This window comes from Varroa jacobsoni, unplaced genomic scaffold, assembly GCF_002532875.2.
Source record: "Varroa jacobsoni isolate VJ856 unplaced genomic scaffold, vjacob_1.0 scaffold_201, whole genome shotgun sequence".
Classification (NCBI taxonomy): Eukaryota; Metazoa; Arthropoda; class Arachnida; order Mesostigmata; family Varroidae; genus Varroa; species Varroa jacobsoni.
Window position 1 is genome coordinate 52,299 of NW_019213103.1, and position 22,731 is coordinate 75,029.

Here is a 22,731-nt window from a genome sequence, read left to right on the forward strand (position 1 = left end):
CGGCTAAGTCTATGGGCATTTTTAAATTGCATTATCATTTGAATGAGATTTTCGCGCTATGCTTTGGCGACTTACCAGTTGGCCTCATGATTTCGAATCCCGCTAAAGCAGCGGCAGAATGAAGCCTGGTACTGCAAAGTCGATGCGGAGAGGTGGAGAGGGCCTATGTAACTACTGCTTCTTATATACGGATGAACAAATACAGCCGTGATCAGTCGTCAGGGCGCATGGGTGAATAAGATCGGTGTACAAGCTACTGAATATTTCAGTTGATTTGAAATTTTTATAGACGATTTATAAAAAAATTACACAGCGAGATTTTCATTGTGTTTGGCAAATGTTTGGTGAAAGCAGTACATAGTATATTGCTTTGAAATACCAGGAAGGCTAAACATTGACTTTTCGCCAGTCCTATTTACACAGATATTCAACCAACGACAAACGGAATCAGTATTCGACATCCAAGCCGAATACAGTATTCTGTCGTCGGCGACTGCAATAACTATATAGTGAGTGTACTAGTGCAGAGCCAGTGAAAGCTTTTGGACGCTGCAGGTGCGAGTTGTGGATATCAAGTTTTGTTTTACCATGATTACAAATGCGGATCAAGATACTTTGGCTAATTTTCTCAGCTCTGTGCAGTCGTATAATATGGACGAGCTAAAATCCCTTGGACTTAACTTTGATCAAGGTCTCACTGCCACCGCGGATCCAAACATGCTTCTAATGAAACGGGCTTCACTTCCGTTGTCGGATGAGCCTGAGCTGACCCCAATGCAGCCATCCACCCCGCAGGATCAGCGAGTTCCATCAAATCCTCCAGGGTCAGCCATTGCAACCGATAGCCAACTTCCCACAACATCATCAGTGGTAGTAACGAAACGGACATGCGCACCTACTCATAGCCTAAACTCCCCTTCATCAACGCCTTCAGCACCTCCTAACGTGAAGAAAACTAAAGGACGCGTTAAAATAAAAATGGAATTTATTAACAATAAACTTCGGCGATACACCACTTTCTCAAAGAGGAAGACTGGGATCATGAAAAAGGTTGGTTGAAATAGTGGAATATGCCTACCCAGTGACTCATTACGGAATCGGTACCTATTTTTAGTGTAAAACTGTGGCTGTACTTTATGATTCAACTGTGTCAACCATGGGTTTCAGTTCAGTGGTTTATGCTTTCCACATCAAAAGTTTTCGTTCCCTGCGTCTCAGTCCTTGCGGATGTACTAAGTGCAGTTGTACTGTTGTTTGTAGGTAATCTAAGGATTTATGGTTTTGTATCGTATTATAAGGCTCTGCGATTAGTGCTAGATAGAAATTGGCCTCCGTGGTACGAATTTCGTGCAGTTTGGGGGCTCTTATTGAGCGACACAAGTCGAGCTCGGATTTCCGTCACTTATTCTTCGTACCTGTTCTTTCGCACCTCCATAGATCCTCTACATCGCTTTATAGAAGTGTCTTACGCTTTATCTTTTTACATTACTATTTTCGCTTTTTACATTACTATTTTCGCTAACTCAGGGTCAACGTAGCATTCAGAAACTTCGTAAGATGCCGGGCACGCACTTGCTTCTTTTCAGCTGTGGGCGATGCCTGGAAGGTCCTACTGGTTTATAGAAATTGCCTTCTCGATTTTTTCATTATTATTACTAGTCTGAACCTGATAATTCAGTATCGCTCTTGTGAAAACTAGTTCTTTATTATTTACTATGGGAGAAGATATCTAGTCTTGCATAAATATGCCTTAAGAAAGAGTATCATACTAGTGAACGGACTGCGCAGTAGAGTTTGTGTAGCCGTAAGGGGTTTGCATAGTTTAACTGTGATTAACAATGTTGCATATTTAAGATTATTACTAAAAAATATAGACTATAGTCATCCATCTATTAACAACTTGGAACGCTTAGACGCGACAGGATATTATAACCATGGATTGCAGAAAGGATCTCTATCACTTTGTTGGTTTTTTGTCTGTTTTTGGCTTGTGGCGAATGTTATTATTTATGTCTTCTGCACTGCAGATGCGAGATTGCGTTGTATTTACGATACGAATTATTATTGGTAGTTTAAGATTTCATTAAGTAATCAAATTATCGCATGTTGTGTTTATGGTTATAACTGTGAGCAGTAACAGTTGACGTCACTGTGAAACGCTTTCAAATAACTAGCTCGTATTCGGTTTCTTCAATCTCTTCGGCGAAATAGTAGATACCAAAGTATAGTACCATTATATCTGGTTAATAAATAATGCTCACCTTCGTTTCTTTGCAGGCATATGAGCTCTCCACTTTAACTGGTACTCAAGTAATGCTTCTGGTTGCCTCCGAAACGGGCCACGTTTACACGTTTGCAACTCGTAAATTGCAACCCATGATAACATCGGAGTCGGGGAAACAGCTTATCCAAACTTGTTTAAACTCACCAGATGAAAGCGTCACTCATCCAGGTGACCAACGAATGACGGCTACTGGATACGAAGAAACTGATCTTTCCTACAACATTCTCGGACCAGATGCGACAACAACGGCCTCAAGTCCAGAGGACATTAAGGTAAGCGTGTGTGACACGCTTTTAAGTCAGTTGGCGTTGTTGTAATGGGTTATTGCGGTACATGCGACACGTGCATGATAACCTGCATATATTTGGTGGCTATCGATGTCTACTTTATTTAATAATTTGTGTGTCTTCACATGGCAGTTCCTGGAGACCATTAGAATGTCCCTTTTTCGTAATGACGTCCGTGTTTTTTTTATTTTCCATATAATTAGGTCTATACAGAAGTTCTTAAAATAGGCTAAAAACTGTACAGCTCTGTAGATGATTATGAGCTCTTTTGTATTTGTAGATGTTGCCAAATGTCTACCGTAGAGAAGACTACGAAAAAGACAACCGAGCTAAACTCTTTATTACAGATAATATAACTTATGTAAAAACAAATTGTACATTCGTATTATATTATTTACCAAGCTTGGGAAACTTTTGAAGTGTACAACGAAACGGTAGTAACACCAAATCGATTGCGTCCGAGTTTTGTATTTAGTTGCTTCTCGTGTCGTTTCGTAAGTTTTCTACGCTGCTGCTCACCTAACTTTTAATTTGGATTGTGTTTGGATTGGCGTCTTGTTTTTGTCTTCTGATTTTTCAATCATACATTACTGCATGCAAAACTAGCAGAGTAAATCATCGTTGGTGTTTTTTGAAAGCGCGAAGACCTCTCAAATCTCGTCGAGATTTAAGGACCTTACTTTATTATGTGCCTACAGAAAAGCTTTTGTACAATAAGATTCAAACATAATTTGATGTTTTGCTGATGCTTTTAAACGACTTTTGTGTAAAAGTTAGTACCTCTGCATTGATTGCTTATCAATACCGATAGATGACGTCCTATAGCAAAAAATCAGAGAAGTTTAAGTACGACGTAACCGACAACAGTAAAAGTCAGACATCGTTGGATGACGAATAGAACTATGGTATTTAAAAAAAAAACCAACACTATTTGCATAGTTTTTTTTTTTGAAATGCCGGAAAATCACTTTTTTCTCATGAGGTCGCTCGGTATCAGATTAACATGAGTAAGAAACATGCAGAAAAGTATCCAGGGCAAATTCTCATACCGGACATTGGTAAAGCAAGTGGGTCGTTTTTATCGAAAAATTAAATTTATATCAAGCAAATAGAAGAAAATTACAAACAACCGGAATAATTATTCTATTAACTGCCCACATATCTTCAGGCTTAACGTGTAACAACCGGTACAAATCATGCGAGTACACGTAGCAAGCTGTCATAAACTCTTTTTTTTACTGAAGGCTTTATGTCAACATCTGCAGGCGGGGGGGCTAAGAGGAAAAGCAAAGACCTTGCAGAATACGTGCGCGCTTAGTCGGATTCGAAGTCCGTCCGAGGCGCTGTGTATGGAAACTCGCTTTTATCATTGAAGGTTACTGTTGTCGTTTGGGCAGTGACATGCGGTCGATGCACATGTAATCTAGAGAATTTTATGCCCAGCAACAATGCACTTAGATGTATTCATTCCTATTATATATTATGTTTACACTTTAATTTTGGGCAGACATAGCTTGGTTTATTTTCAGAGAGCTTGCTCGTAAGTAATACCGCGAGAATGTCGTGCCTAAAATGAAGCTCTTAGTAGGTAATAATAGTTGTGATGACAGCACTGTACAATTTTTTTTGGGGGTCCCTAAGTCAAAACTAGTTGTGTACTATTTCATTTGCTTTCGAACTTCCAAATGTATTGTTTATAAATTTATATACATCACCATGTCTCCACTGGCCACACGTGGCGATATATACATATCGTACTCACCTAGTTAGAGCAAATTTATGTAGAGTTCCTTTGTATGTTTGGATGCTGTTGTATTATAGTGTGTGTTTGGAAGATTATAGAGTTCGATATGCTACCGCATACGATAGCGGGATATCATTAATTTTTTTAAACGAAAAAAACATGAATTCCTTTGATTACCTTATGACGTGTTTGTTGTTTTTCTAGCCCTCACCGTCATGTTCGCCATCGTCATTAGATGGTACCACTAGCGACCCACTTATGGACTTCGACACTGACCTAAAGCTACCACCTTTCTTCATGATTTAGACTTATGGAATTGACTGACAAATGTTATGCTTCCTTAGAAAATGAATCTTCGAGTGCGTCTGTTTGTAAGCAACTGAATGTTTAAATTATGATCGAGGGCTACCCAAAATGCAGCAATGATTTTCGGTGAATTTCAACGAGTGTGTAACAGTTGGTGTTATATCTTGAGCGTCAAATCGTACTTGTACTCAACCTATCTCTATAACACGGACCCAAGCGCCTTATAGAAGAAAAGCAAACTTTCTGATCGGTAAAATGAATTGTTCTGTCTGTATAAATTGCCTATGTGAATGGCTGTGTCTCGTTCCACGGAAATGAGACCCAAGTAATAGTTTTTGTCATGCACAATCCTTTTGTACTATTTTGAAATCTGTGTCCTTGTAGGCAAACTTCAACGGCGTTGAGGCAACATGAGCGTTTTTATAAATGCGAATCATTTACGGTCATCAATTTGTTACTAGAATTATAATGATGACTGTGGGGACTATGGTAACGATTATTATTATTGTCGTTATTAGAAGAGTGTATGCATTAGAAAAAGTTAATGACAGGATTATATGTGTGCCAACGACGTTACAGCTCGTGTAGTACAACAACGTCAATTAAATGTCTGTAAATGTAGTTTTCAAGTGTGAACTGTCGAAGAAGTATGTGAGTTCAAAGAGCTTCTTTGAAGTTCCTTTAATTTCGCTAGATATGGCACTGGGTGTGCTCGTGCTTTGCAGGCTTAGTTGACAAACATTTGTAGAAGAACAAACGTATCTTTAAATAGAGGAACGTATGTGGCAGAAGATAAAAACCAAGAACTTACACAAATGAAGACTAATTCATTATTAACCATTTTATACAATGGTTTTCAGTTCTGTATTATCAGACAATGTAATCATTAGCTTATATTTTTAATTGTATCCTTTACCGTCATTTTATAGCAGTATAAAGTCAGCACTACCAATACGGGCTGTAATCATGCATTAGCAGGATAAACGAATGTCGAGAATAAGGAGGGTGTCGAAAAGAGGTGATCTATATTTGTAGTTATAATTTAAATTAGTCTAATTCCTCATGAAACTGAGCGGACTGCAAGCTGAGTGCGGAAACGGAACGTACATGACGAATGCTTTTCGTAGCACCGTTACAGTACGCGCATCGTGTCATCATAGCATTTCAACAACCGTACAGAGCGTAGTCAACATCCTGATTATCACTGTGGTGATACTTCTGATAATAGTAATTATGATTATTAAGCCTCACTCAAGTGCCAAGATGCAATGTTAGCAAAATTCAGTTTTGTTTAACATACATTTGTTATAATTATTCTTTTATAGCTTAAGTCATCATGCTAAAGATAATCATGATTTTTAGAAATGGTAGAAAAAGAAGACTGAAAATGAAAATGTTAACTAAGTATTAATAATAGTAATAATAATAAAATTCTATTGTGACGATAATGCCTTTCAATCTCGGGAATATTGTGAAATAGGCTGTACTTCAGTTTTTGCTGTTTGTCTGTTTGGATGATCTTTATTTAACCGAAAAGTAGGTATTTATATTTAATTAAGCGTACGATTGCAAAATGTGAGTGTAAGCCGGTGATTATTGAATGAATGGTGTAATTGTATTACGATAATATTGTACTGAAATAACGGTAATAGTAAGGTGAATGAATCTCAAGCCGCCGCGTGCTGGACACAAGCAAAAATTCCTCGCGGTCTTACCGATTTTGAAGTTTCAGAGAAGAAGTCGAAGGTAACAAATCGCTTTCAGATTTCTGGTAAGACGAAGCACGTCATTGTTTGAATAACAGCAACAACGATTGTCAAGCACAACGTACACGACGAAAGAAGTTAATATTCGTAGTAATAGCAGAGTTCCGATCGCAGAGCTTTACTGCAATATGGTATTATGATGATAAAAATGAATATTATTAAAGACAAAAATAGCAGCAAATTTTCGACCAAACAAGTATAAGTCGCATCACGTATGTGTACAACATAGGTATATATTTGTTTAACTAATGAAAACCATTGTATATGAGACTTGAGTTTCTAAATTTCCTTCTATTTAATCCAAGCGATTTTATCATTTAATATAATAGCTAGTAGTAATACATTTTTGTTGTCTAAAATGTGTAGGAAATATGCATATACACATATACGAATAAACAAACATCTGAGTGCGCCGAGGAATTTATAACAATTATAGGCCCTGGAGGCCTCAGAATAACTGTACATAGATAAATATGCAAGCGATACAGCCATAATATAGCCAGAAGTACGATTACGGTAGGCGGCATCACGTCAGACATGATGACGAAGAACGGAATTGTGTGTCAAGGGGTACAGAGCTTTTTATACAGTACAGCGATTTAATTAAAGAAGCTTATGACAAAGGCCTTTATACAGTGATAACGTCATTTCTATACTTGTCTACTCTATAGACTATATCCGCGACAGCACCGTAGGGGAATTGTAATTATTGAATCTTATTCGTCTGTAAATTTGCCTAGTTGTTGTGGATACCTAATCTTGTCTTGTTTATCAAAAAACTGAATAAATTTTAATCAATAGGACGGCCTAAATTCCACCGTTTCTAGAATCATCTATTAATTATCAGTATGATTGTTACATGGTGAATTGCGGGCTATCCGCAGGTTGTGGAACGACTCTTTGACCCTGTTCAGTTACTCTAGGATCCGTCAAGTGACAGTACAAATTGTAATTAAAAAGCCGGGGTTCTAGATAATGAACGAGCTGAATGTGCTAAATAAATGTTTTTAAACATTTTGTTTTATATCATTGAGTTTTCCTTGCAATAACAACGTAGTTCTTTGTAGGTGGTGACCGTAGGAATAAAACTAAGTAAAAGAGGGTAGATTCATACATACAACATCGATAGTCAATCAATCGTCAATAGCTTAGGTACTCAGCCACACGTTTCACAAACACATTTTTGGATTACTACGCGAGTGGACTAAAATTAAACTAAAACCATAAAACAGCCTTATACATGAATTGCCGTTCACCGAGATCTCGGGTGGAATATTGACAATTCCATAGATGGATTCAACAGCAATGAAATACCATAGAACAACCATTCAGCGCTTACTCTCTTATACTTATCCTGTTAGGTCTCTTATAGGGATGTTAGGTCTCTCTGAAGCGCCGGTAACAACATGACCCAGTTCCATGCCGCCCCCTAAGGTAACACTATGTTCAAGAATTTTGTTGCGAGGTCTTTGGTTTGCTGTTTCTCCTTCTGAGATATTGTTATTGAACCGTCTTACATGATTCATTAAATTAAAAATTAAGATTGCAAAGGGCAGGATATAGTAGAAACTAGTAATTTCGTTACGTTATATGATAGGGTGACTGGCATTATTCATACATTCTAAAGATTTCATTGGTCGCATCGTGCCACCGTGCAACTACCGTGCCCGTCGTATGTCTGTAATAGCGTGTCCAATCGCGTTTTATTGGTCGCTATCTTTTCGCTTCTGTATTTCAACTTATTAGTGTGCCAAGATCTTGTATTCAGCTTCTTTAAACGACAATCCAATGTTCAGCAATACCACCGCTGCCATTAGTGTCAGTAGCGGTAACTCCACTCGTCGGCCTAAGCAAACCGTGTCCGCCCGTCCCATATCGTTATTGTTCTCAGAAAGTGGAAGATGTTTTGTCGATACGTTGAATATCTGACTTATATACCTCGTACTCAACCTTCCTGCTTTTTTTACAGTATCGTGAGCAGACTGGTTCTCTATACGGTATGGAGTTTTTCATATCATCATTACTTTAAGTCTATAAATGCGTGAAATTACCATTGAGAAGGTAATTTGATTTCCTTGATTCGCTATATGCATATATACATCTCTCTGCTTTGAAAACCATTCAAGACTTTACTGTATTATTAAGAAAGAGACAAAAAATACCTAACCGTGCAAATCATTTCCCTTTTGTCCATTTTCAAAGACCCGCGAAGATAAATTGTGTATGTGCAAATAATAATCTGTCATATACTTCAGTACATGAGTACATTTGATTTACTTCTTAACATACATTCACACCTTTTTACATTGCTGAAGGCATGATACTTAAAAAGTCAATATCGCTGTAAGTTGGACTTGCGGCTTTTAAATGCTTTGCTTTTTAACATCAGATGTTACTTTACTGTATTTTTTTAAAACGAGAAAAAGACCCCACTGATGTGTGAAGCAAGTTGAGTTTACATAGCTATCAAACCGTGACAACAATCGATTTTAGCACTGGGTATTATGCTTCACATTATAGCGTCAAAAAACATTGGTTCTTGTAGCGGACATATTTATCATCTTCTAATGGAACTTTTTTAGAAGATGCTTCTTTGTAACCTTAAAACTTTAGGACAGATATCGACTGTTTTGGAAGGCACGATGTTTCCGTTTCCTCGATTTATTAGTTTGTTACTGCGATCAAATACCTTCTATAACACGGAATAGAAAAACCTTTTTAAAAAATCTTGAAAAAAAAGCTTAAAGTCATCAGGTTTAAGCCAGATTAAATTTGTTTAACAATGGGCGAACACGTTGAAGTGACTTAAAAGATGCCTACCCGTCTTGATCTACGAAAGCCACTGTGCTGCCAAATTGAACAGGAACGAAAAGTGGAGAAGGTTAATAAACTTATTAATCAGTTTAGTGAGAAACGGAAAATTTGATATGGACAAAACGTCTAAATGCTAATGTAGTAGAAAACTAATTCCAATAATTCCAATATTTTGCCTTCAACATATAGCTTATAGACCCAGTAAAGCACTTGCTCGCGCGTAATAAACGTTATATAGAAATCCATCCAGGAACGGGAAACTTCCACTTAAGGCATATTACTTGAGTAATAATAGATAGAGCAAAATTAATCCGATTGAAGACCTTAATTTCAGTTCAACGGCCAAGATTCTTTCAGTGACCGGTGTTAATGATAATTTAATCTCAAAGAATGCGGAGTAAGTATGAAAACAAAATAAAGTAATCGGATCAATAAATGAAACAGAGGTTAGAGATCAAAAGCACTTTAACTGTGTCTAAATTTGGTTACAGGTGGCCTTGAAGCAAGGCTATTTAAGAGAAGAGATTAAGCCACGACCAGCATTGTTTTGCTGTGCATCGCTTTATAGCATAGTAAATACGACCGAGTACCGTTTAATAAAATTGCAAGGAGTCAAAAACTGTCAAAAGCGGTCTTGAATAATCTTTCGCAATAAAATTACGTAGCGGTTTGTGGTCATCTGACTGATAAAGTTATTGAAAAGTGGTGAAAAGGGGCAACCCTATAAAATGTCTGAAATCCTATAAAAAGCCGTCTCTCGCTGATTCTACTTATTTAGATATATTTGCCATGTATTTTTGTTGCTAAAAAATAACGCAATTCATTGACCAATGGAAAGAGTCGAAAACAAAAAGCATAGAACTGCATGCTTCTATGCAAAATTATATGGTGAATTAAAATAGGTTGCCTATAGTTAAGGCTTTGCAAGACAAATGTTTACTGTAGGTAACAAGTTTAACATCGAAAATAGGATATTGGCACAGATGGCAACGATTAGTAGGCTGGAATAGCCAAAAGTACCAAAAAAGGCGTAGTAGAGGAGAATGGTCATAGATCTGTGCAGAGCCTTAAGTCCAAAGGTCTAGTACGATGCAAGGCACTTTAGTTACCAACATGTACAGATTCAGCGGCTACAAGTTCTTCGCTAGACTATTGGGGCCTATAATACTTGATAGCATTGCTCGCACGCTTGGATTCTTGTATACACTTATATGCATATAGAGAAATATTTATGTACTAATTATATTACTTTTTCAGAAAGGCGCTCATTTGCTTGCTATTTTTGTTGCAGCGTTAAACATTGAAAAGTTAAACAGATGTGGTAGGAGCGCGATACTTAACAAGTAAATTTCTCTTTAGTTGTTTAATGAATGCAATGAAATCGTACCGCAGCGCCGGTCTACAGTATCCGCTTGATACGCTTTCTTATAACTAAAAAAAAAAAAAGGTAACGTTGTGATTCTCTCTAGACAACGTACAAAATGTTAAAAGGGCTAACTATAAAAGCCCTGTCTCTTCTCTCCCTGCGAAAACACAAAGTAATTTAAAAAAATGCTTTAGAAATTGAGAATCATAGAAGCTCAGTGAACTAGAAGACGCCATATTTCTAGTCGACAAACTAATTCTAACAACTTAACATCAATAATTAATTGTGCTCTTTCTAGCGGAGGTAGCGGAGGTGAACCATCATGCTAATGAGCTGCACTCGTCGTCTACACAGTTCTCTCCGTCTACATCTTAGCAAGCTGTGGACTGGGTGGTGTGCACTAATTGCCGATGGTAGTTTAATATAGAGACACAGTGCTTGATAAATCAGGTCAGACACATCAAGTTGACAGGTAGATACAGCCTTGTCATGGTGAATGCAAAACTAGGATTTACCACTGGCTATTTTAGGTAACGACAGAAATAATACGGCTGCAGCACGTTCTGACCCTACGGACCTTTTAGGAAAGTATTTGTCTTAAATGTGCCATTAACTGCTCGCATAGCTTCTAAGGGTGTTGCTTATGCCGTTTTGTCAAGCTGCTTGGTCACCCTATCCAGGGCAATGCTGTGGTATGATTAGAACCGAGAATCCGAACGAAAATACTCGGGCAAAGTAGAGGGAATATACGACAAACAGAGCGGTAAAAATTAGGTTTTGAATGAGCAGCACGATAGGCTGACCGGTAAAAGTTCTCAGCTAGAAAAGGAGTAAGTTTTCAGTTTAAGGAAATGGAGAAGTTGGAAAAAAATTTTTAGTCTGTACTTATCCCTGACAATAATACACAACTCCTATTGTTTGTTATATTTCTCTATTGAATACAGTTACATACGACTTGTCGTATTCGTGATAAAAAAATTAACGCGAATATTTTTTTAAATTTAGTTACTTCCAGTTTATTACTGCGTTACGTTTAGCCAACCTGAATATAATTACACTTTTAGTTCGTCATATGTTCAAAATTCACCCAAGCCATGCCACAAGCAACATAACTCATTGCGATAGCATTAAGTTGAGATTTTTCCTCAAGCAAAAATAAAGATTAGGCATTGATCAGATAGAACCCATTAATGCAATGTAGGTGGATATGGCAGCTATTTTCGATAAACCAGAATAAAATTTTAAATACATGCGTAGACCTTGGCATTAGGGCACATATAGGAAACATTTATTTAGGTTTGCTAAAGAAGCTTCCAATAAGTCCAGTAAGAACTCTTTTGACAATCTTGCAAGAAATAATAAAATTTCGCTCCGAGTGCCTGTCCACATTAGAAGATAGCTACTGATTAGCTTGAAGTCTCAAATGAATAGTCCTTAAAATGTATAAGCTCCCTACTCAGATCATTTATTTACAAGTCAACTCTCCATAATGATGCGAATTTTAAAAAAATATATATGCCGTATTAAGCTCAGTCTGCATAAGTTTCATTAAAAAAGCAAATGTAAAAACAATCCTGTAGATAATAACAAATGATTGCGTTCTAAATAGCTGCATAAATTCGATGCATTAAAAAACACAAAAAAAAATTAATAATAATAACGGGGTGTTTAACTTTGCAAGATTTTTTCATTCAACTTGTAGGAAGGGGAATATTGTAGTGCAAAATTGATGCACAAAATGTATCCGAATATATAGTATTACTTAACATAGAGACAGTCGGCTTTAATGAGCCTTTAACATGGGTAGTTGTTTTGTAAAGCACATCTGCATGGCAACAGATGTGCGAGCATCGTGAAGGAATGCTGTTGCTCTAAACAGAATAGCACTTTGATGAATTTAAAAGATATTGCTTTTCGAAAATAGGCTTCTGTTCCGGGCTCTTTGCCTCACCTGTGTAGATTGTTAATTTTGCGCTTCCGCTGCACTAACTAGGCAGCATAATATCAATAGAGCCTACGGCACGCTTGGTTTCTCACTGAAGCCTAAGAAAGATTTTTTTTTAAATTAGTGTGTTGAGGCTACGAATCCTACGTAGTTCTGTTTGACACGTCTGAACTATTTTGCAGCGCTTCTCCTAACCGCGATACAGCATCAGGGAGGCAAATGGCGACAATTTTACTGCAGCATACCTACTGCACGTTTCACAGTAAACAGAAACTTGTAACATAGGCTCAGGCGAAAACGGGGTCTTTATTAACAGGCTATGTCTTACAAACCAACTGGTTTGAAAAGGCTGAATAACTTCTGATAGGTTGAAAGGTGCATCGAAATTTCTGTAAACTAAAGCGGCTCGATGCATTAGGTTATTTATTATTGTCGCCTCAAGCGTTCATATGGAAAACATATGACTAACAATCAACTTTTTTGGCTAGAGCTGTTCGTATTCAACTTCTGTACCACATATTCGACATGGATCCAGTAAATCCAACTTTTTTCTACCCATGATTACTGGGATTTCATTTTAATAAGGTTTACTAACTTTAATTATTTAGTGACCAACGATAACGACATCTTACCAATTGCATAACAACGTATCGGAAGCATGCCCTTCTCGAGTATATAGATCCACCTATTTATGCTTGGCAATCTTTATGGACTTCACTGGCTGGGATTGCATCGTACACGTTTTAGCGTTTAATTGGCTGAACCTTGTGAGTTCTCAATGCATTAAGTATGATAAACCAACTATTAGATATCTTTGATGATTCACAGTTTTTGAAATAACTGACTTTTATTTTTATTATTTTTTAGTATTATACTTTCTTCGTTCGTTTTGGGCAGGAAAAATGGCTTTTATAGAAAATCTAAATTACGTTGATTTTTTTGGAACATAGGTTAATAACTAATTTATAAAAAAAAGCTGTGTTTCTTATAGATTCGTTGCAAATTATTCTCTTACATAGTGTGCGTGAATGCGTTCTAGAAAATGAACACATATCTTAACATCTTCATTTGTTGCGTAATTGCATTGTTCAATAAGCGTTGTTTGGATCTAAAGTTTGTAACAAAATGTTCCTCGTTCAATTCTTAGTATTAGCACCCTCATCTTCGTAATAAGGCACTGGTAATGGCTTTGGTAAAAACAAACCCGAAACAAGAACCTATAAAAATATTTAACTATACCATGGTATTTCTTTTAATAATGATGCGCTACGCCTTCGCCTTATGGAAGGCATGCACCTCTAATTGTGGAGGCCCCCACATATTTGCGCGCTTACTGTTTATTATGATACTATATAGTACAAAATAGTACCTTTACTGAACTTATCTTGTCGAACTTTTCTCCGTTACGCGGTCCTTAACGGCTTTATCTCATGTTTGCATTACGAGAGTTGATACTAAGTAATGTTCGTAACTACACAATGTGTTTTTTTTGCAGTCTTTTGGAGTATTTGTACGTGCTGTACTGAGGCTTTTTTTGTGTCTATTATGGTTGTGTATGTGTAGTTTGATTTTTTTAGGGCCGTATTGTATCGTGTTCGAGCAGTAATTTATTGTACTATATAGGAGGGAACACTGTTACGAATTTCCGGATATTTTTACGGATTGCAATGATCTATTCAAATCGTTCACTTATCTCATTGGAAAGCAACTTGTTTTATAAATATTGGTAAGTGTATAAGCCTTTACGTCTCTTTAAGCGGGATCCGGGAGGTCTGATTTTGTGAGCTGTCACTCTTAGTTGGATGCATTAGGGCGCATCGATGCCAGCAGCTGGGTTGTCATATTGTTTTGCCGAATGTTGACGTTTATCACTAACATTTGCGAATATGTCTTTCTAAACAACAGTATTCCTGTTCTACTGCACGGTGGCGCTGCTGTGCGTTTCGTAATTTTTCTGATATAGGTAACTTATGACACCTCTATTGTCCTAGGGCGCTCAAGAAGGCGGTGCTATACGCACGTAAACAATATCAAATATGATTCAAATATGGTTCTGTATACAGTTTCTACGGTTGCCAGAGAACTCAATTTGCGCATTTTTACTAGATATGCAACTGCTGCCCTTAATTTCGATTTTAACGCGACCGCATGCTCCTGCGAGGTTAATCTGTCATCTTGTGCAACTCCTAGATAGTTTTGCGGGCTAGTGTGGTTTTGAGAGATTCCGTATGGTTCGAATACCACTTAATTTATATATTAAACTTAATATATTATTATTTTTTTTAGTGCCGAGATTATTATTATTATTATTGTTATTTTTCCTGCTCCTATGATTTCTTTTTTAATTATTTTTCTGCATATGTTTATAATGTACAGTTATATTATTAATTATTTTATTGGAGTTAGTAATTAGCCAAGGGTTGTTAGACTGAATAAAATAGAAATTCAGAAACAAAGTATTTAACTGGATTTTGCATATAGACGTTGTGTTATGATAAACCTTTTCGAAATGGTTATAAAAAGCAAGTTTTGTGCTTACTTTCGACTTAAAAGCATGAAGTTCTTTATTTCTCTCTCGTAAATTGTTTATTTGGTAATCGAAAGTCGCGTGTTTGAGATTTCCGTTTAAAAGCAACTCGCGTGTGTAGAACACAGATTTATATAATGCACAAACGATCTTTCGGTTGCATATCTGTTTACCTGTGTTTGAAATCTAAGCACGATACAAGTATCGTCGGCATATTCAATTCGGCTTCCTTTCTTGTATTGACCCATGAGTAGCTTGTCTATGGATACCGTTAACGCTGTCAACTCTACGGTGCCCCCCCTGAGATACGCCGCAATCGATAGAACATATTTTAGAAGTGTATATAAAGGACTATTTTTTTTTCGTAGAGATACAATTTTATGACTTGCTGTTCCTCGAATATTTTTCAGTCCTGTTTAGATATCCCCCTTATGCCTAAAGAAGCTATTACTTAGATTTTACTGTTTTCTAAAGTTTTATGAATTTGTGATTGTAGGAAAAGTATTGCTCCCTGCATATCGGGCCTTTTTTGAAGCCGAACCATCGCTCCTATAGAATTTTATTTGTTTCTAGATGATCTGGTAGTTGTTCCATTATCAAATGCTCGATTATTTTGTTAATGACGCTTAGAAGTGGAACGGTTCTGTACTGTATGAGATGTTCAGGGTTGCCGTCCCCTGTACATCAAAATTTACTGCAGCCTTTTTTAGCGTGCTGGGATACCTTTTTTCAGTTAAGATGAATTTTGCGAGGTGTTATATGATTGGTGCATCTAGGAATGTATTTTTTAAGAGTCATGTCGGGTTATTTTGCCCGGGTACTTTTTTACTTCTCGTGCATTTAATAAGCTTGCTCACTTTTTATGCCTGAAATAACAAACTCTGTTTTATGGTTTCTTTTCTACCCAATAATCTAATATTTCGCTTTCTAGTATAATTACCCCCCTTCGCTGGCCGGATTCTGTCCAACTTCTGAATAGTAACTGCAAGCTCTGTCTATCCCACTTTGCTTGTAACTGTCACTATTAAATTACGATGGCAGGGTTTTCTCTTTGTGGTTTGCTCTTTACTTTGTATTTGATTCGCTCTACACTTAGCTTTGTCTATCTGTTTTATTTATTTTATTTTTTATATATATACCTTCTCTTTTTGTTTCTGCATCCGTGCGTCCTAGGTAAAGCTCTCGTAACAGCGCATAAATGACCCAGCCTGCTTTTTTGTTTGTGTGTGTTTATGTGGTTCAAAGTACCTGTACAAATACATCGTTTCAATGGTATATCTTGCCTGATTTGATTGAGTGCACTTTTGCAATTTCGAATTTGTTCATCAAGATGTACATTGCCTCTCCAGAATTGGTTGTGCGGTAAAGGCGACCAAAACTTTCCCTTGCGAGGTGGACTAGCCTCGAGATTGGATAAAAACACACTTTGTCTCAAGCTGGGTGCCAGTCATCTGAAGCAATATTTAACGCAAACTCAGAGCGTTAGTTTATTCGCATTGGTACCTCAGAGTCTTTACTGAAGCAAGATTAGAATAAGCTAGGAACAGCTTTAAGTTATACGCAAGAGTTTTTACGTCACATTTTTAAGTATCGGAGTGAATTTTGGCAAAATCAGTCAAAATAATACTTGAAAGATGTGAAGCCCAATTTTCACCGAATTGTTTTTTTATAGGCCAGCTAACCATCTGTTAAATGAGTATCTCGGCGCGTTTTGAGTAAAGGTGCACTGCAATTTTGCTGTATTCCAGTCCGTAAGCATCGTGATATATTATGTAAGTACTAATTTCTAAATATCGTTAAGAGTGCTATATAACTTAGCTCGAGTTTGTATCCCTAGTTGCTTGTGAAAATGTACGCCATATTCTGTAAATTTTCCATGAAAATATGGATATCATACGGTTAAACATTCAAAGTAGTACTCCAAGTCTAATAAATTGAAAACGCTTCTGTTAAGCCCGTAAAAGTGTGTCTTATTAATGACGTTTTGTGCATCTGCTCAATCACCATTTCATTTCAGTTCTATTCTATTGAGTGATAAAGCAAAAAATACTTGACTAAAATAAAAGTAGTTCTGTTGGATAAGCGACACTCGGAAAAAAATTAAACTAACAATAATATTTTTGTAAACTAGATGAAAAATTCAAACATATTGCCTCTAAATCATTTTTAAAATGTTCGTCCGTCGACCAGATTATCGACTCGGACTATTCAGCTAGCCCGGTAATATATATATGTATTACTATGATATACATGCAAATATATTGCACACATACACAGGCTATCCAGTAACCGCTCTCGGGAAGTTCATATTGCAGTTGTACGAAGACCGTGGATCATTCTGTATGTGGGTTAAGCATATTTACAATTTAGTTAGTCATTCAGAAATTTGAAATGACAGAATCAGCGAAAGAATGGGTTTTTTAAAAGGCTTTGACTGTGCAAGAGGAAAGCGCTGTGGTCATAGAAATTATTCAAAATCAAAGATAACTCCCGAATGCCTGAATTGTTATTAAGAATCAAGGTACAAGTTCCACAAACAAGCTGTGTCACACAAATATGTAAAAAAACACTAGAACGCTTTACCATTGTTAGTTAACTTCTGTTGCTCTGCGCAAATAGCTAAGTAAAATCGAAAGAAATTGCTGAAATTTGCAATTTTGCACAAAAGCAGGCCACAGGATCCTCGGAATATGATACATAGAACTGGATTAGATCCTTGAAAATGATTTTGAAGCAGAATTAAAGGAGCTTTCCACACTTACTCAAAATTCCATGATGAGTTGCTTGTTATATATAATAGTGAGGACGTTTTTTGCCATTCTTGCGAGACACATAAGTTGCTAAGTGACAACATCCATGTTCTGATCGTTAAGTGTGATTGATACAGCTATAACGGTGCTATAATATCACGAAACGAACCGTCTTATGTTTAAAAATGAGGATCAAAAATGTTCTGAAGGAAGAATGCAGTAAAAGCGCGGGAACATATCTGTAATGTCAATAACCCGCTACGGTGGGATTTGACAATGTGTACTGCTGGTCTGGGTGCAACAGCCCAAACGTATCTGTGAGTTTCGTAGGATATGCAGCGAAAAAACGTCGCCGCTCGAAAGTTTCAAGAAAGACTCTTCTTATCTGAAACAAGCCTACGACGTGTCGTCATGTGCTGTTGAATTGTTTCAGTTTCTGCTATCACTTTTCAGATCAAGACCTCATCATGCTAACAACACAAACGTCTAGAAAAAGCAGCTCCTAACCTCGGAGCCACTGTCGAGCACAGGGGCACAATAATGGAAAACGCTCAAGATCGTACAGTGTAACAGCGAGGGTGCTTTAAATCCTCTCTTGGCGCTTCTCGCACTGGAAGTCTGAGGTACAGTTCATATCATGGCATTAGCGGCCTAAGGAATCGGTCAATTCATTTCATTGGAATTTTTTTCTGTTCACTGCCTTTTCAGAGGGAGACGGGTACTAACCATCGTAGCTTAGCGTGGAAGTTCTAGCGCTTCACAATCATAGAGTCGGGGATCTCATCCCGCACCTTGTGAAAGACAATGTCAGTGCCTTCTACAACCCGCGAACACGGCTGGTGATGACGTACATTTTACCGAGTAAGAGCTAACGCACACTGACTTTTTTGATGAAGCTTATCGATAACACACAGGTCGCAAGTGATCCCTCTTCCGCGGTTCCCATCATAGTGGCCAGAAAATACAATGCCCGTTTAGACCAGTCCGTTTAAAGCCGCACCTTCGAGGTCTTTGATACACGCTGGTAAAACATCATGGTGGTGTAAAGTTTATTCTAACACGATGTCAACGCATATCAGACAAATAGGAAGCTTTGTCATAGAAGTCTCTGCAACGAACGCAAAAGTGGATAAGACTGAATGAGTCGAAGAAATTCACGTTCGCTGTGAAAGAGGACAGCTCCAGGCGCATATTCCCACCGGATTCGAACTCTTAAGGCAAATAGAAGCAAACCATTACCGCGTAAATTGAAACTCCGGGGCGGTCTTATGAGGACCTATTAGTGCCAGACTTGATTAACGTAGAGGTCTAGCAGGAGATAGCACGATGTCATCGAGCATCGGTTTGGCGACGTCGTGCAATCTTCGATTTGTTCAGCCCGCCCCGAGAGACATCGGCCATATAATACAACCATTGTCGCTTCGCACGACAGGCCCAGGATGTTTTTAGGCTATTCCCTTTAGCGTAAAGAATATTTAAATTAGCAAGAAGTTGCTCTCGCACGAACAATCGAGCACCAGTGTCACAGATGACTTGGTAATGGCTCTATAATGTCGAGTTCTATCAGCTCATCAGTGCTCATCGACAACTTCGTCGAAATATTTTATCCTAGCGACGTTTCTATGCCTCAAAATGTCGCGATACGTTTAAATAAATGGACAGACAAAAAAGACGGACCGAATAAGATTAGGAATGACTTCAAAGTGGCTTTAGAGCTGATACCCTGCTAGGCCGCTCTGTTCAAGGAACGCGTTCGTTCTGGACTGCTTCCCCTTCAATGGCGGCATGCAACGCTCGTCGTAAACTTTAAAGACTTTGAAAAACACTGTCTCTCCACAAACTTTTCTTGTATATTATGGTAAAAAGGTATACGTTCCTGGAGACCGTGAGTGAGATACCCGAGGAGCAACATCGATTCAGGAAAGATTACCCATCTTTCACGGCATTTAGAATTCTACCCGCTGACATCAAACAAATCAGAAGTGGCCCGCCTGTGTCTCTGTCGATGTTGGTCATTTGTATAGGGGTGACCCAGAATGATAACCCAAGCCCTATTTCCTATTCCCTGTTTTGTTTAAAGATCTAGCACTCATAAAGATCTAGCAGTTAACCTATGCGAGTCTAGAAACTTGGAGAAGATTCTCCTCTATGCAAACGCATTAATTACATACAAAAATGGTTAGTTCCTGGTGGAGCAGGCCTTAGCCTGACTATGAACTCTGCCAAAACTGAGGCAGTGAAATTCAGAGGAGTTAACAGAGTTGCGATGCGCCAGACATTCCATGTTGACTGCGGATATATGTCGGTAGGTTCACCTATAATGGACAGTTGATCCCGTATAAAGGCCACGCTTTTTTCAGCATACTTCAAAGAGATACAAGAAGGCTTGATAGCTTTATCTTTACTGTGTGGCTCTTAGCGATTTTTCCTTTCAATTGCACAGGGGCTTTTTGATTTAAATATTTTACCGATTTCTACATACGATTTAGACTTAAATTGTAAAGGTCTCACCGTGACGAATTTCGTTCAACTGGACGAAAACCTCTTTCCATGGAGCAGCCTGCAGCAGATTTGCCTATTTTCTGGTGGCAACTCCACTCTTCCCTCAGTTCCAGCACTCCACTGAAACCTAAGAAGGTGATGGGAAGTGAAAATTTACAAAAATCCATCCCAAATTCAAGTGTATGTTGTTAACCTGAATTTGGAATGTACAAATGTCTTTGCAGCGCCGGTATTATGACATGGTTTCATACATGAAAGCGCTTTCTAGTTTCAACACTTCATTATTCAGCTTTCTGAGATTTCAATAAGAAACCTACATCGGCATTTTGTCTTGATTCACTGTTTATTTAACCTCAAGTACCTAAATTACTGTGTCGACTGAAGTTTTATAGTTCACCTCTGAGGCATCATCCCCTAATAAGTGGTTTCGTACAAATCTTTAACTTATGTGAGCTTCCTGTTCCTACTAGAAGTTTTTTAACCTTTCATGAAAAAGCGTTTTTTTGGGGCGAAGAGTGTCTACTTGGGCAGCTATAAGGTTCACCTAGATCATCAAGGGCTCATCGGAACCTACCGCTGAGATAACTATACACTTTTATACAGTAATCCAAACGGAGCCATTACTTTATTTGGTGCTTCTAACGGCAGCTTTTTTACAAGTAGTTACATATTTGCTGTCATTGACAGACCCGCTTTCGTTTAGTTATAACAGTAAGCTTATGGAAACTCTCGTTGTTTTATTGAATTCTCAAAGCAGTTAAATGCTTCTTGGCAACTGCCAAATTAAATCCTCTACGACAGCCGAATACCGAGTTATCCACCTTCGGATAACTTATGCAGTACAGCAGTTGAGCACCTTTGCTTACTTGGCGGGCGGCAACTCTAATAGCCTCCTGTGCTAAGATTTTAACCCCTATAACTTCGGACATTCGAGCGAGACCCTTACAGTCCACCATTCCCGCCTTTATATCTATTTTCAATTCAGCTTGTATACTAAAGCGATTTTAAAGCAGCTTCGCCTGTTGCCTCTATTTTGAGCTTTTCGACATTGTCATTAGGGAATAAGGAATCAAAACCGCCACATGTATCGTAGTAATTTTGAATAAGCATCTGACGTTCAACCCTAGCGATGACTGTGGTTTTCCCTATTGGAGAATCGGTGTGGTTCCAGGGTCCGATATCAGATTATCGTTTCTTTTTTACCCCTTGGGTTCTACTTTTTAGGTCTATCCGATGGCATGGTACCTAGAAAGTTCCCGGAAAAAATCCCAGTATCTCTTGTTTGCCGGCGTCTTGAACTTCCGCTCTTAAAAACGTGTTTATATTTGTGACAGCACAATCACCTTTCTGTCACTGTACAAAGGCCACAAAAACCAGCCTCACTCTTAGAATATTATCAGGCAGCCAATAAAACACGGGGCCATTCCCGAAGGGTTCAGTAGCCGTTTATGAGTGAGGAAAGGCGCTGGATTGGACCTTTCCCATCTGCATCACCTTTTCCCGTTTTGATATCACTTGGAAACATACGTGGTCTGGTTTTTCGGGCGCCTTCCAAGTACGGAAAAAGATAACGTGATTTTAATAGGTGCACCATGAATGTGATGAATTATGTGTATTTTTTTAAAGTAACGTAAGTGGAAAATAAGTACCGCTACGCTGTTGTGCTCAGTATGACTATTTCATTACACGATAAACTTACTCTTTCTCCGCAGTAGAGTGGGCATATTGACAATATATCAATATTTTTACAATTACGTATTCACTTGCATATTGTATTCATATAAATTTCTCATCTGAATTAATAATTAACTCTTTAAAAGCTCATATAGTTATTATATTAGCATTTAGGTATGATGATCATGCTACCAACAAAGTCGACACAATTTCCGATACAATTGCAGTTTTCAATGTCTATCCCAAGACAAATTCTATTGGCTCCAAACTGGCTTCCTTTGAAATTTGTTTATTAGTGACCAGGTTCGAACAACTTATAAAGATAAAGAGGACTGCTGTCTCGTTAATGAACTGCTAAATCTGCGGACGCAACTTAACAAGCTCCATGAACTCGTATGATTCCAGTAATGCCTGGAACAAGAAGTGATGGCAGGGACACGGTTAAGTGATTTAACGGCAGAAGCCAATCATAGTGGCAATCGCTACAATGTCAGGTTAGCCAATACGAAAGCAGCAGGAAAAACACAAATTCAATAGGGTGTAACCAAGTACGACATCAATAAACTTTCGAATAGAAACCGGGCCTAGGTACACTTTGCCCTGCGCTGAAAACCCATTTTTTCATGCAGTATAGGATGTAAAACTTTAAATATAGGTTCAACATAAAAACTTTCAATCTAGGTTCAATATAGGTTCAATTTCAATATAGGTTCAACACAAAAAAAGACTTTATAAAAGCCACAGATGTCGCACATATCATAAGTAT

General features: G+C 37.9%; 1 protein-coding gene across 1 annotated transcript; it reads left to right on the forward strand.

Annotated features, from left to right (window-relative positions):
- Positions 1–139: 139 nt before the first annotated feature.
- On the forward strand, positions 140–7,411 carry bs (serum response factor blistered). The gene is made up of 3 exons (XM_022855331.2): positions 140–1,050; positions 2,278–2,556; positions 4,520–7,411. The coding sequence occupies exons 1-3, from the start codon at positions 589–591 to the stop codon at positions 4,619–4,621; spliced, it is 843 nt and encodes a 280-aa protein (XP_022711066.1). The 5' UTR covers positions 140–588; the 3' UTR covers positions 4,622–7,411.
- The last annotated feature ends 15,320 nt before the right edge of the window (positions 7,412–22,731 follow it).

Coding starts and splice junctions, on each gene's coding strand:
- bs (XM_022855331.2), top strand. CDS start 589: ATGATTACAAATGCGGATCAAGATACTTTGGCTAATTTTCTCAGCTCT. Junction 1,051..2,277: donor AGACTGGGATCATGAAAAAG/GTTGGTTGAAAT, acceptor GTTTCTTTGCAG/GCATATGAGCTCTCCACTTT. Junction 2,557..4,519: donor CAAGTCCAGAGGACATTAAG/GTAAGCGTGTGT, acceptor TTGTTTTTCTAG/CCCTCACCGTCATGTTCGCC.